This window comes from Drosophila mauritiana, chromosome 3R (genome assembly GCF_004382145.1).
Source record: "Drosophila mauritiana strain mau12 chromosome 3R, ASM438214v1, whole genome shotgun sequence".
In the NCBI taxonomy this organism is placed as follows: Eukaryota; Metazoa; Arthropoda; class Insecta; order Diptera; family Drosophilidae; genus Drosophila; species Drosophila mauritiana.
Genome location: NC_046670.1, coordinates 16,858,768 through 16,871,393, shown reverse-complemented (window position 1 = coordinate 16,871,393; position 12,626 = coordinate 16,858,768). Strand labels below are relative to the sequence as shown.

At 46.5% G+C, this 12,626-nt stretch overlaps 2 protein-coding genes across 2 annotated transcripts in view; one reads left to right on the top strand and one right to left on the bottom strand.

The window, feature by feature from the left end:
* LOC117145832 overlaps nucleotides 1–11,065 on the top strand; it is a 112,468-nt gene extending 101,403 nt beyond the window's left edge. Inside the window, 3 exon segments of the mRNA XM_033311633.1 lie at nucleotides 3,255–3,346; nucleotides 7,632–7,817; nucleotides 7,881–11,065. Coding sequence (XP_033167524.1) covers nucleotides 3,255–3,346; nucleotides 7,632–7,817; nucleotides 7,881–9,384 — 1,782 coding nt within the window. The 3' untranslated portion in view covers nucleotides 9,385–11,065.
* On the bottom strand, nucleotides 3,794–7,047 carry LOC117145834 (histone-arginine methyltransferase CARMER). Its single transcript, XM_033311634.1, has 4 exons — nucleotides 6,459–7,047; nucleotides 5,503–6,396; nucleotides 5,039–5,449; nucleotides 3,794–4,980 (listed from the first exon to the last, which is right to left on the bottom strand). Exons 1-4 carry the CDS (start codon nucleotides 6,658–6,660, stop codon nucleotides 4,895–4,897), a joined length of 1,593 nt encoding a protein of 530 aa, XP_033167525.1. The 5' UTR covers nucleotides 6,661–7,047; the 3' UTR covers nucleotides 3,794–4,894.
* Nucleotides 11,066–12,626: the final 1,561 nt, after the last annotated feature.

The window sequence follows — 12,626 nt, the reverse complement described above, 5'->3', positions numbered from 1 at the left end:
GGGCATGGGGCATGGGGGATTTTATGTTGGCCTTCCATTGACCCAATTCTGCTAACAGTGCTGCACCAACCATGCGCACTCTCTTCGAGCCGCTTTCTTGCTTGCTCTTTACTTTCTCTTTTGCTGTTACTAGCTGGCCGCTCTTTTTGGCCTAGTTTTTGGGGCAGTTAACAGTGGCAAGAGAGCCGCGTTTCATGTTGCACGGACAGGGACAAGTCCACAGAAGGAGAGAGAGAGAGAGTGTGGAAACGAGAGAGAGTGGCAAACACAGGGGCATGGCCACCCACCCCCTTTTGGCCGGAAAAGGAAAACTCTGGGAGGGGGCGGCCTGCATATATACACCACTATATACTGGTGACCCAATTTCGCGCGCTGTCCTTCCACAGCTGTTCTGATTTCGGTTTCGATTTCGGTTCGCATTTCCGCTTTGTGTATTTTCGGCCCGACTCTCTGGGGTTTGGGGTTGTTTATGCTTGCCGCCAACGGGAATGGAAATGGGGGAACGGGGAAAATGGGAAAACTCCAAGTTGAACGGAGAGAGAGAGAGAGAGAGTAACAGGAAAAACTTTTATTTACCCCACTCACGTAGATGGCGTGGGTTTGGTGGGAGTTTCAGTTTTTTCCGAAGATGTGTGTGCTGTCAAGTAAATTCCCATCGAATGCGAAGGAATAGGAAATTGCATGGCAACGCAGGACTTCCACTGATAACGTCGACTAAATCGATGGCAGGCGGGGGAATTATTAAGTCGGCAAATTAATAAGGATGTGCTGCCAAAGCTGATCAACTTCCATTCGGAATCAGGAAATATCTGTTGTCTTCGTTCCGTTTATGGGCTTCAGTAAATACGCGCAGGGATTAGCATGAAGTACGCCCCCGAGCAAATATACGCACTTATCGTGGAGTACATATATATATGTATATAATATGACAGCTGGGAGCTGCCTGGAACTGGCGCCAGACGGGAAATTCCTTGCCATTTTCCTTTAAAGAAGATTCATGTTGGGCCGCCCACTCACGTCGGCTATTTACGTTTGCCCGGACCCGGCTTTGTTTGTGCCCGCTGTTTGGCAGCCAAATCAGGACACAGTGCGGTAGTCATTTCTGGATGTAATACGCACTCCTGGATGGACCAGGGTGGAATTTTATTTCCCCACTCCGCCGTTTGCCAGCTGGAGTTCTCTGCCGGCGAATGGTTTTCTTTCATTAGCAAACAAGCGTTTACCCCCGGCGACGGGAGTCCTTCTCATTAGAGCAGGATAATTAACACGCACCACTACACGTTGAACGCAAGAGGGACATAACTCAAGCTGCTTTAATTTACTTTCGCATTCGAGTGACTTGGCAGGTGGCAATAAATGCCGGGGGAAGCGTTTTGGGATGCCCCGAATTGATAGCCCAAAATGATTTCCAACTCCGTTCCGCATTAATTGAATACAATTGCAAGGCAATTCAGCTGGGAATTGAAAATTACGCATACGCAGCGTTTGACAAACGATCTGCGCCGCGCTTATCTGCCAGCGAACAAAATCGAGGCATTAATAAACCCCTTTTCAAACATTCTGCACATTAGGATGCCAGTCACGCAGGCGGCTACCAACTCCGAAATACTCTGAAAACAGCGAAAGTGGCTAGAAAACACTTCTTTGTTGCCAAACACACACTCTTACACTCACACACACACACAACCGCGTGTGTGTACTTGCAGACCCTTATTTATGAGCCAGGATATAAGGCATATCCTGGTGTATCCTGCCCCCAGAAGTCTGGCCGCAAACGAATTACGACCGCCTACTAATTGCAGCAAGTTAAAACGAAAATGCTGTAGTTTCCGCTTTTCCAAGTCAAGCTGTTAGCACGGCACCGGAAATAAATGGGATTAAAGATGATAAAAGATAATTACATTTTATTAACATATCCCACATAATTTTCACTTTAGAACATCATGCTAATCCCGTTTATTAGAAGGTATCTTAGCGAGCAGGCCTGAATATTTCTCTCTGTGTACGCATTTGTGTAACTGCCTGGCAACCACGTGCGTTAACAATTTACGCCGCTTAAGTAGCGCAGGATATTTATGTTTATGATTGCGTTGCGGTTCGCAGACTCCGCCCCGAAAAAGGCATTCAGCTTTTCCTGCTCTCGGCTCAAATTACGCATACGCCGTGTGCGCGCCCTCCGCAAATTCGGCTTAAGTGGGCCAAAATGGCGGCACACCACTGCAATCCGTAACAATTGAAGCTCGCTGGCATTCTCAAACCACAAAGTTGTAAACAAATCGTTAATCACTTGGCCAACAAGGCCGAAACGAGAAACCGAAAACTCAGTTTTCAATTTGTTCAGCAGTAGTCGTCGCACAAGGACAACATTTGCCAGCACAAGGACGCAATCAGTGGTTTGCTGTACCCCCGAAAACCGTGCAATACACATACATATGTATATAGATATATACGGGTATATACATACAGTCAGCCAGCATACTTAAACTGGGTCAATTGCCGGCGTCGCTGCTGCAGCGCTGTCGTAACCTTCAGCATAAAAACGCAGCATAAATGCAGGCGCATAAAAACGCCAAGAGCTGGGCGCCAAAAGCGTGTCAAGGCGAGCGACAAACGGAGCAAAGCGACCGCAAGGTGACCCAGTAAATAGGGGGCTGCTCGGGCGGCAGCGGGTAGCAGCGGGTGGTCGGCTGGGGGAGTTGGCAAGGACGCGGACCGGACCCGGGCCCTGTTATCAGTGCAGGCGGCATCGAGCATGGCCAGCCAGGCAGCCAGCTCGTTCGGGCGGCATCGTTTGCCGCTCGGGCGAGAGTCCAAGGACTTCGAATCTGGCTTTCAGCCAAGCAGCCAGCCAGCCAGCCAGTTGCATTGTCCGCACTCACACAGTCGCACTTGGCACCGGGCCGGCACCGGTTCGAATCGCTCCTGTTCCTGCTACTGCTCCACAGCTGCGACTGCAACCGCTAAGGAGCCGCCAGTTGGAGAGCTGCTGCAGAACCGCCATCATGCACACCATGGCAATGAATTACTACGTGGAGCGCAGTGACTACGAGGGCTACGGTCGCCACAGTCCCACGGGGGACAGCTGCTCGCGCTCCTCCACGTCGTCTTCCGAGAATTCAGTGATGCAGCCGTATTCCCGCCAAGTACGCCAGATATTCAAGGATATATTTAATTATTATAAATATTCAAGAGCAAACCAATTATATGTAATATGTAATCAATCTAATCAGAATCACCTTCTCTTATCATTGCAGTCCAAAAAGTTCCGATGCGTCTATCGAGGATGTGTTGGCGTGGTAGACGATCTCAATGCAGTCGTGCGTCACATTAGGAAAACACATTTGGGGTAAGTGTACAAGTGGGAATGGCACTGCTATCAGAGGATTAGGTGGCGAGCAGCAAGTGGGCGGGGCCTTGACTTAGCCACCCGACCTTCTCCTTCCCTCCCCGCCAGCATTTCCACACGCCCGGAGCGGGAGCTGGAGGTGGTGTTGGTGTTGGTGGTGCCTCGAAAGTAGAGCACTCGAGCACAGTAAGCAGGTCACACGAGTGCGGCGCAGCCCCTCTCCAGCACGCAGATTACTTTGTGCTTTGCAATGCGCACCTGCAGCAGCAGGCCAGCAATGGCAGCAGTGGGTGGCAGGTGCAGTGGTGGTGGCGCTTTTGAGGCCAAGGTCCAATTCGAAGCGCCCACACACGATCCGCGCTGAGCTTTGACACTTGCCAATCTCGTTTCCTATGTAAATCGAGAGGGGTTCCAAGTGGGGTGCACAAATAAAAGACGCGGTGGGGCTTTGTTTTTTTCTGCTTTTGCTTTGACATTGTTCTCTCATCTGCATACATGCGGTATATCTATTCGTATATATATATATATAATTGTATATGTTTTGCTTTATATTTATGCTTGCAGTGTATTGGGTGTTGTTGTAGTGTTTTCGTGTTTCTACTTGCTGCTCTATAAAGTACAGTCCGCAAACATAATGCGAATGCGAGAATGTCGGGGAGTGTGTATAGGTTGGCGTACCCAACGCGTATATCTAGGTGTATATGCTTATATAGCGCTCGGCTTGCTGGCAGCGATATAGTAGGATCTATGACAGGATCTGGGCTTGGATGCGTAACTTAGGATCGAACGAGGTGTGCCTCCACAGAACTGAATTAATCATAATCGTATTGGGGGTATAAGTATAATCTCTCGGCCCAGGTCGGCCTTTAGTAATGGTATCGTAGCTTAGCACTAAATCCTATGAGCAATTTCTTACAATTTGAAACGAACTAAACATAAACACGGTAGACAAGTACAAAAATTGAAACTAGCTGGAGGTACACACAATATATAGTATAATAACACACATAATAGATACAATCTGAATTTGTTGGTTTGTTCAAAGCTTACGGCAAAATCTGCAATTGGCAATCGGCATATTAACTAATAAACTTCCTGAAGCGCAGTCCCGTGCGGGCTAAATATCGGTATTACAATTCACATACGTTAAAAACTCTAATTACTATGGGCTTAAATTAGCTTAGGCTTATTAATATGCTGCGTGTTCTAAACAACTACATTAGTCTGCCTTGATTTGTTGATTGTTTGTATGTTGGTTACTTGCTGGGATGCTGGATTTCCTTCGATTCGTCCGATCGATTAAATGGGTAAGAGAAGGGAGGATAAGTGTAGCACGACAGGGAAATAGGGTGTAAAAAGGTATGCAGAACCTAACAGAACTAACTTTCGAAAATAGATAAAAATATTTTACACTTTTCAATAAATAACCTAATCATAAACTGTAACAAAACAAAAATTGGCAAAAGAAGGATCAATCGTAGAAAGTGAGCGGACTAAGAGCAAAGGGAATTCCCAGAAAGATGTATTGTTATTCGATCCACCGCCGCCCTAGTGCGGATGCATAAGTCCATGAGTGATGTCCATGCCATCGCCTATTCCGTTCACGCTGAGCCCGCCATTTAGCATGCTTGAAGCTATAGAAATTATGATCACATAAGTAATGAGATTATTATATCAAGGTTTTGCTCTTACAATTCCGTGATCCTTGCGTGTCCACTTGTGTCCAGTACTGCTCAGATGGACTTTGGGTACTAGTCCCCGGCGGTGCCTGGACCGGGGCCCCCGTGTACCGAAAATACGGATTCTTCAGGTCCAGGGTGTTGCTCGACGAAATAAGCGTGCCTTCGATGTGCAGGTCGATGGTCACGTCATACGACTGCCGCCGATTGGCCTCCAGTAAGACACGGCCGGTCAGCGTCTGGCCCTGCTTAATAAAGATGGGCATGGGCAGAAGGCAGCGAACCTGATACCAATGTGTCAGAGGCGCTGTGGGCGATGTTGAGAGCCACACATTCTGGCTGCTGCCGCTAAACTCCACATCAAACCAAAAGGCCAGCCCATGGCAGATGCCAGTTTGCAGAATGTGGAACTCCAGGGGGATGCCTGCGGAAGGTCACAGTTAGCCATTGTCGCAAATAACTTGTTCGGGTACTTACTTATCAAATGCAGATCGTCCTCCTTATCGTTGAGAAAGTCGCACACGTGCCGCACCGACTTGGCCATGCATATGCGGATGTCGAAGGTGTCCACAATGGGCTGTCGGAAGTACTCCTTCATGCCCTCTTTGTGCAGCGTGGTAAGGTCAACGCCGTGGAACGCCGACTGGTACCAGAAGTTGGCCTTGTTGTATTGTTCCGAGTAGAGCGATTCGTCCGAAAAGGGTGCGATGTGCAAGTCGCCGTGCGTGGGGTACATCTTTCCTTGCGGCTTGAGCCACTTCCTGGCATGCAGATAGGTCTCCAACATGCGCTCGTTGTACAGCATATAGCCCATAGGCTCCGATATGATAACGTCCACTTTCTCGGGCAGCTCGATCTCCTCGATCTTCCCCGGTATCACAGAGATCTTGTGCTGCACATTGTTGGACTCAACCAGCTGCTGGGCGTACTGGGCCATGTTGGAAGCCTCAATGGCGTACACTTTGGCAGCTCCCGCCTGCACGGCAAAGAAGGAGAGAATGCCCGAGCCAGCGCCCACATCCAGGACGATCTTGTCCTGAAAATCCACCGCATTGCCCAGAATGGCCCGCTGATACGTGCTCGTCCTTACATAGTCCTGCATCATGTTCTGCTGCTGGCTGAGGTAGCCGTAGAACTGGAAGTACTGCGAGGCGGATGACTCCTCAGTGCGCTGCGAGAACACGGACTTGGGTCTCAAGTGCTTCACGTTCTCCACCACCTTGCGGAAGAGCTGCTGGTCCTGCTCGCTGCCGAACCTCAGCACGAGATTGTCGGCGTCCAGGGAAACGGCATAACTCCTTCGTCCCATTTGGGCGGCATCCGTATCGGCGGCTATCATGTACTCCTTGAGCACGTGGCTCCGGTCGTCGTCTGGTGTAGAGATTGGGAATGTTTGAAACGGGTTTTATTAAACATTCTATGTCATTCTTTACCTGAAACAACACGGAGGACCACTCCCTGGGAATCGTAGCTGCAGAGCAGCGTGCAGCTGCCCTTGTATTTGTTGGTAAACTCCAGCTTCTGCTCGTCGGCAATCGAGCTGATTACCACGCCGCAAAATTGGCAATTGCTCAGCGGAGAAACGGAGGCGGCGGTGGCCAGTTTTCGGGCCTCATCGGGTCGCAGGCTGGACATGTTGGCTGGCTTTTCGGAAAGTAAGGAGGCAAGGGAGCAGAGCAGGACCACGAGCGTCTTTTTTTTCCTTGTTAATTGACAATGTAGACCTCGCTATACACACGCACAAACACACACACAAACACTCGAGCACACGCACACACACAGAGACGCAGATGCAGACAGACAGACGCGCAATTTTTTCTATCTGCAAAATTTTCCACCACACACAAAATGGCTGGTGACTCGGGCAGCTGGATTAATTGGCGCTGAGAACTATAATGCGCGCTGCTTTTCAACTCGGACGATTACTCAAAATCGATCGCTCTTGTTGATTTCGTATTGATTTCACACGGAACGTGCGTTCTTTTTTGCAAAAAGTGCTAGAGCTGGAACAAATAGTTGAGGCTAGAGGTGGGACCAAGTCCGATGCTTTTCGATAGGATTTATACCGCCCACTACCTTAAGACTAATCGATTTTTCAGCCTAGCGGGATTTACAAAAGAATTGTTTGCAAGGAAGTTTATATTATCAATAACAAATAACAAACTCGATTTTATTTGGAAATATAATTGAAATAAATTATTGCAGGGAAAAGAAATTTAGCAAGATTTTATATAGGCCTTAAAGCGGATAGAATCAAGGTTCAGAACTCTGGAACACTCTAGCAGGGCCTCGAACCTAATGTGGGTGGTCGAGCTAGTTGGCAACGCGAGTACACAAAATCGGTCGCTTGAAATGGAAAGAAGGTACCTAAATGAGGTACCCTAATTAATATAGGCCAAAGTTTAAAGTTTCATATTGAAATATTTTTAATATTTGTTTGAATTAAAGTTATTCGAATAAACAACGTTAGAGATCTTAAGTTCGGTTATTTAAAAGGTATCAATCTAATTGGAAGTAATACCGAACCTAGGTACATAACTGAAGCAAACTTGCCATCACTGACACATCCTTCTAATCAATTTTGCAACTTTTCGGTGGCATTGCAGAAAGGACTCCCATCGCTCGGCGGATGATGACGAAAATGAGGTGGACTTCTACTACGAGGATGCCGACGACGACGACGAGCAGGTGAAGCCCAGTCTGGCCTCCGAGCCGACGCTGAGTCACCGGGACATGGCGCGTCCGCCGCACGAGGATCCCGAGTACCAAAAGCAGATTGTGGGCAACTTCAAGTGAGTTCTCTTGCTGTACGATATGGATACATTTGATGACATTATTCTCTTTCGATTTTCCAGGCAAGGACGCGGCGGTAGCCACTATAACCACCTAGCGCAGTCGCACGGACGCACCATCAGTGGCAGCAACATCCCGAGCACCCACCAGCAGCAGCTGCAGAACAACAACACCAGCTGCATCCCCACTTCGCACCTGGCCCACCACAACTATACATGCCCGGCGGCGACGGCGACAGTGGGCAGCTACTCCTCCACGGGGACGGGGTCGGTGGCGGCCAGTTCATCAGCCTCGCCGAACGGCAAGCACGCTCGCTCGTCGTCCTCCCGTCCGACCCACTCGGTAGCGCCATATCCATCGCCGACGTACGTCCAGCAACAGCAGCACCACCAACACACGCACCACCACAACTACGCTGGCAGCAGCGGCAGCAGCAACAGCAGCAGCAGCAGCAGTCCAGTGATCCACAGCAATAGCAGTGCCAACAACATGCTGCAGCAGCTGTCGCAGCAGAACGTCACAGTGACGGCGCACCACAGCCAGCAGCAGCAACTGCAGCAGCAGCAACACCACCAGCAGCAGCAACACAGCCACCAACAGCAGCAGCAACATCTCCTGTCCAGTGTGACGATCACGCCCAATTTCCATCCGGCGCAGCAGCAGCACCACCACCAACCGATGCGCGGCCATCATCAGCAGCATCCACAGACAACTGCCGGCAACTTGGTTGCCCAAAACAACAACCACAGCAACGGAAGCAATCCACTGCAGCAGCAACAGCACATGGCGCAACAGGTGGCCGTCAAGCATACGCCCCATTCGCCCGGCAAGAGGACGCGGGGCGAGAACAAAAAGTGCCGCAAGGTGTACGGCATGGAGAAGCGCGACCAGTGGTGCACCCAGTGCCGGTGGAAGAAGGCGTGCAGCCGCTTCGGCGACTGAAAGCGACAGAAGTCGTCGACGGAGGCGGCAAACCAGGCGTCGGCGCACCAGTCCAAGGCAGCAACAGCAGCATCATCAGCAGCATCATCAGCAGCAGCATCAGCAACAGCAACACCCAACCCAGCAGCAATATCAGCAACTCCTAGCCCGGCAGCAACATCGTCCTCTAAAATGACCACCACAGTGGTGCGTTTGGCGGCCGAGGTGGCTGCCGGCAAGCAGCTACCCCCGTCGTTGACCATCAAAACTAACAAGCGCTACGGTGGTCAGGTGCAGCAGCAGCAACAACAACCGCATCCGTATGCGGTCACCGCCAACAGCAACACAATTAGCAATCGGCCGGTGCGTATACGCAGTGTGGCCACCTCGGTGATTGTGGCGCCCATTGCCTGCGCAGTAACGACGACGAACACCACGCCCAGCCACATGGAGGACACGGATGCTGACGAGGATGCTGACGAGGAGCTGGAGGAGATGGAGCAGGAGGATCAGGAGGAGGAGGAGGATCCGGAGGCACTCGAGGATCAGGAGGAGGCGCAGGTGGCTGCTGCCAACGGCCTGCTGGCCTGGAGCCGAGCAGCCGCCAATCAGCAGCAGGCGCAGGCCGTGCTGATGCAGGGCTAAGTCCACCTGAGCCGCCACCGAGTGCGCCGATAGCTGGCTGACTCCTGGATGGCTGTCGGTGGCAGCTGTTGCCCCCCCGAGGACACAAAACGCAAAAATGCAAATGAAAAATGGTCTCTTCTTATTTACTCTGCATTGAATTGTGCACCTTAAACACGTAACGGTATCTCTTTTGTTGTTGTGCAGGTGTTTGCCAACTGCCGTGCAAATGTTGCTGACATTTGCGCCCGGGCAACATTTGCAATCTACAATAATCTAATTATTATTATTATAATTATTATTATTACTATTATTGCAGTGCGTAAATATACATATACATATACATATTTATTTCTAAAATGACTTTGTTAATTCTTATGTTAAAAAGCTGAAAAGCAGTTGGCAACTTTTTATATACACAAAAAGCGAAAGCAACAAACAGTTAAAATACGTATGCCAGCTGTTTTTACATAAAACATAACAAAAAAATGCAAAAGAAAAAACAGCAAAAACAATTCAAGCATAAACCAACAACAACAACAACACATGAAAACCAACAATATTTAAAGCAAATATACATTTGATTTTTTTTTAATTGTAAGAACTCTAGTAAATTTTTTTCTAGTATTAAGTGCAATTTCTGTTCTACTTCTCGCTCTAAACAAAGAAAACAAAACGAAATGATATAAAATGTAAGAAAACGAAGCAAACCAACTCAAACAAACAAACAAGCAAATCAAAATGAAACAATCGGAGGTGCTGCAGAAATCACTTTGCTGGGAATTCGCATTGATGTACGTAAGAATTCATCACGCAGTGGTTTTTGTGTTGCCTCCGTTTATAAGCAGAATATTCAAACGAAAACCTAAAATATGCATATTAAATATTCAAGGCGTTGCATCTACACATTAAATAGGCATAAACGAAAAAATAGTTAAATTACTTGCATAATCACATGTAACTCAAATCCAAGAGCCGTTTAAACAATTCGTAAGTGTGTGTGTTAAGCGCTAAGAGTTAAGTATTAATCGACTTCATGCATACGAGCGGCAATAGATGGACACACAGCTAAATAATCTAGTTAATTAAGCACCCAGCCACCACAGACCCACCCACAACCAAGAACCCAAAAAGCCCAAACTCTCAAACAACTCTATAGAACAATTACCCCTCAACCCGAAGACCCGACATCCCGATATCCAAATACCACGCTAATGTAACATATAGACGTACGAGCAACTTAAACTTAAACGTAGTGAATTTTAAAAACAAACAAACAAACCAAGCAAACAAACAGACAGACAGGCCGACAGACAAACAGATGGATTGTGAGGTAGATCTTATCCTTATCGAGAATCGTCGAAATTTCAATTGGAGCCAGAAGGAAAACACTTTCAAACATGTTCAAATTTTTAATAAATTGTTAAGTTGATATTTTCTAAAAACACACAAAAACGAAAAATGAGCTAAATTTGTCTATTAATTAATTTGTAATGAACTTATGACTAAAAACTAAGATTTAAAACAAAAAACAAAAACTTTTTGCGTTGTGCAACTGTTGTGAATTGTTCAAATTACGGTATACACATACAAACAATGACGTCACAAAGGACCCAGCGAGGTTTGCGAGGATATAAGAAGAAGATGTAGCCCATCTAGGGATAGCTACGCATTGAGATTGAAGAGCAGGAGAATTTACGAATGAAGAAATGAAAATACACAAGGAATTCTTAACCAAATTGGAAGTACAAACTAAAGTCTAGAATATGTAAATATAGAACCCCCATACACACACTTAACGAACGGAAGTAAAAGGGAATACGAAGCGGAAGTGCAATGGGGAAACGAACCCACGAAAAAGTAATGTTGATGGGAGAGGAGGAGCGAAGGGAAAATTGAGCTTAGGCGGCAGCAGCTTTAAAAATATTTCAAAATGAATATGGAAAGTTAGGGAGAGCGGGAAAATTGAAAGATAAAGCGGAAGCAGAAGCGAAAGCGAAAAGCATGCAAAAACCGTAAGGAGAAAGTAAAACACGCAAGCGAAAATTTCATTGAAATTGTTTGCCGTGATTTGAATGAAATTCATAATGGTGGCCATTTTTGTGTAATGCGAAAAAGTTTAACAACATTTTTTACACTTGTATTTCGTTTTTATTAACTATAAGTTTAACCAAAACAACAGCAACAAGAACGATTGTAAGCAAACGGAGTAAAATGCAACTGAAAACGGAGAAAATGCAATACATTTTACTTATTTTTGTCTGTCGCCCAGGACGGCGTCTATTCTTTATTACGAATTATGATTACGAGTATGATTATTGTCATCATTATTATTGTTTTTCTTGCTAATTTTCGTGCACCACACACAAACACCCCACACAAGCGTAGTTAAGTGCGCACACTCGATCTATTTCGTTGCGTTCTGGAAATTATTTAAACTTAAGTGATATTTTTAAACAAACAAAAAACAAAGATGCAAGAGGAAAGAAAACTATCCATTATTATATAATTATCGCTAATATTTCTTACTATTTTATGTGTACGATTACCACGATTATCACGAAAAGAGCAAGAAATACATCATGGCAGGCAAAGTCCCTCGATCGGAATATCCTCAAAATCCGGTCGGAGACTAGAACTGGCCTGGAAAACAAACGGAATGTGGCAACGGATGAAGCAAAATGAAAATGCTTATTCAAGAGATGAAAGATGAAGATTTATGGAGGAAAATATCAGAAATATCAGTAAAGGTCAAAGCTCTAATCCATCGAACATGAATTATAGATCATTCAATAGCGAGAAATAATATTTCTTTTTGATTTTTTTCTTGAAAAGAATACCACACAACAACAACAACAAGAACACCCATTTTATTAAAAAATATACAATTGTTATTTATAATTAAACAAAACAAAAACGAACCACTTTGTTTTTATTATGATTTCACATTTTCAGTTGCTACCTTGGTTTCCCCACTCCAGCCGCAATCCCCCTTTATAAGAAGAATGCATTTCTCGAACAGACACGGTTTCTCCCAGGGTCTCAGACGTAGAACAGATGGTATCGATACAAGCTGTACAACTTTCTACTGGATCGATTGGTATTCCGTTGGTAGAATGGAGCCAGAAACAGAAACAGTTGCTAGATCCTTATGATCTTATGTTGGATTGTTCTTTCCGCTGGTCTAGGATGTACAGAGAAGCAGTGCTTACATACCAACAGATCGATGTGTTTATCTCTTAACTAGCTATATACTTATTATC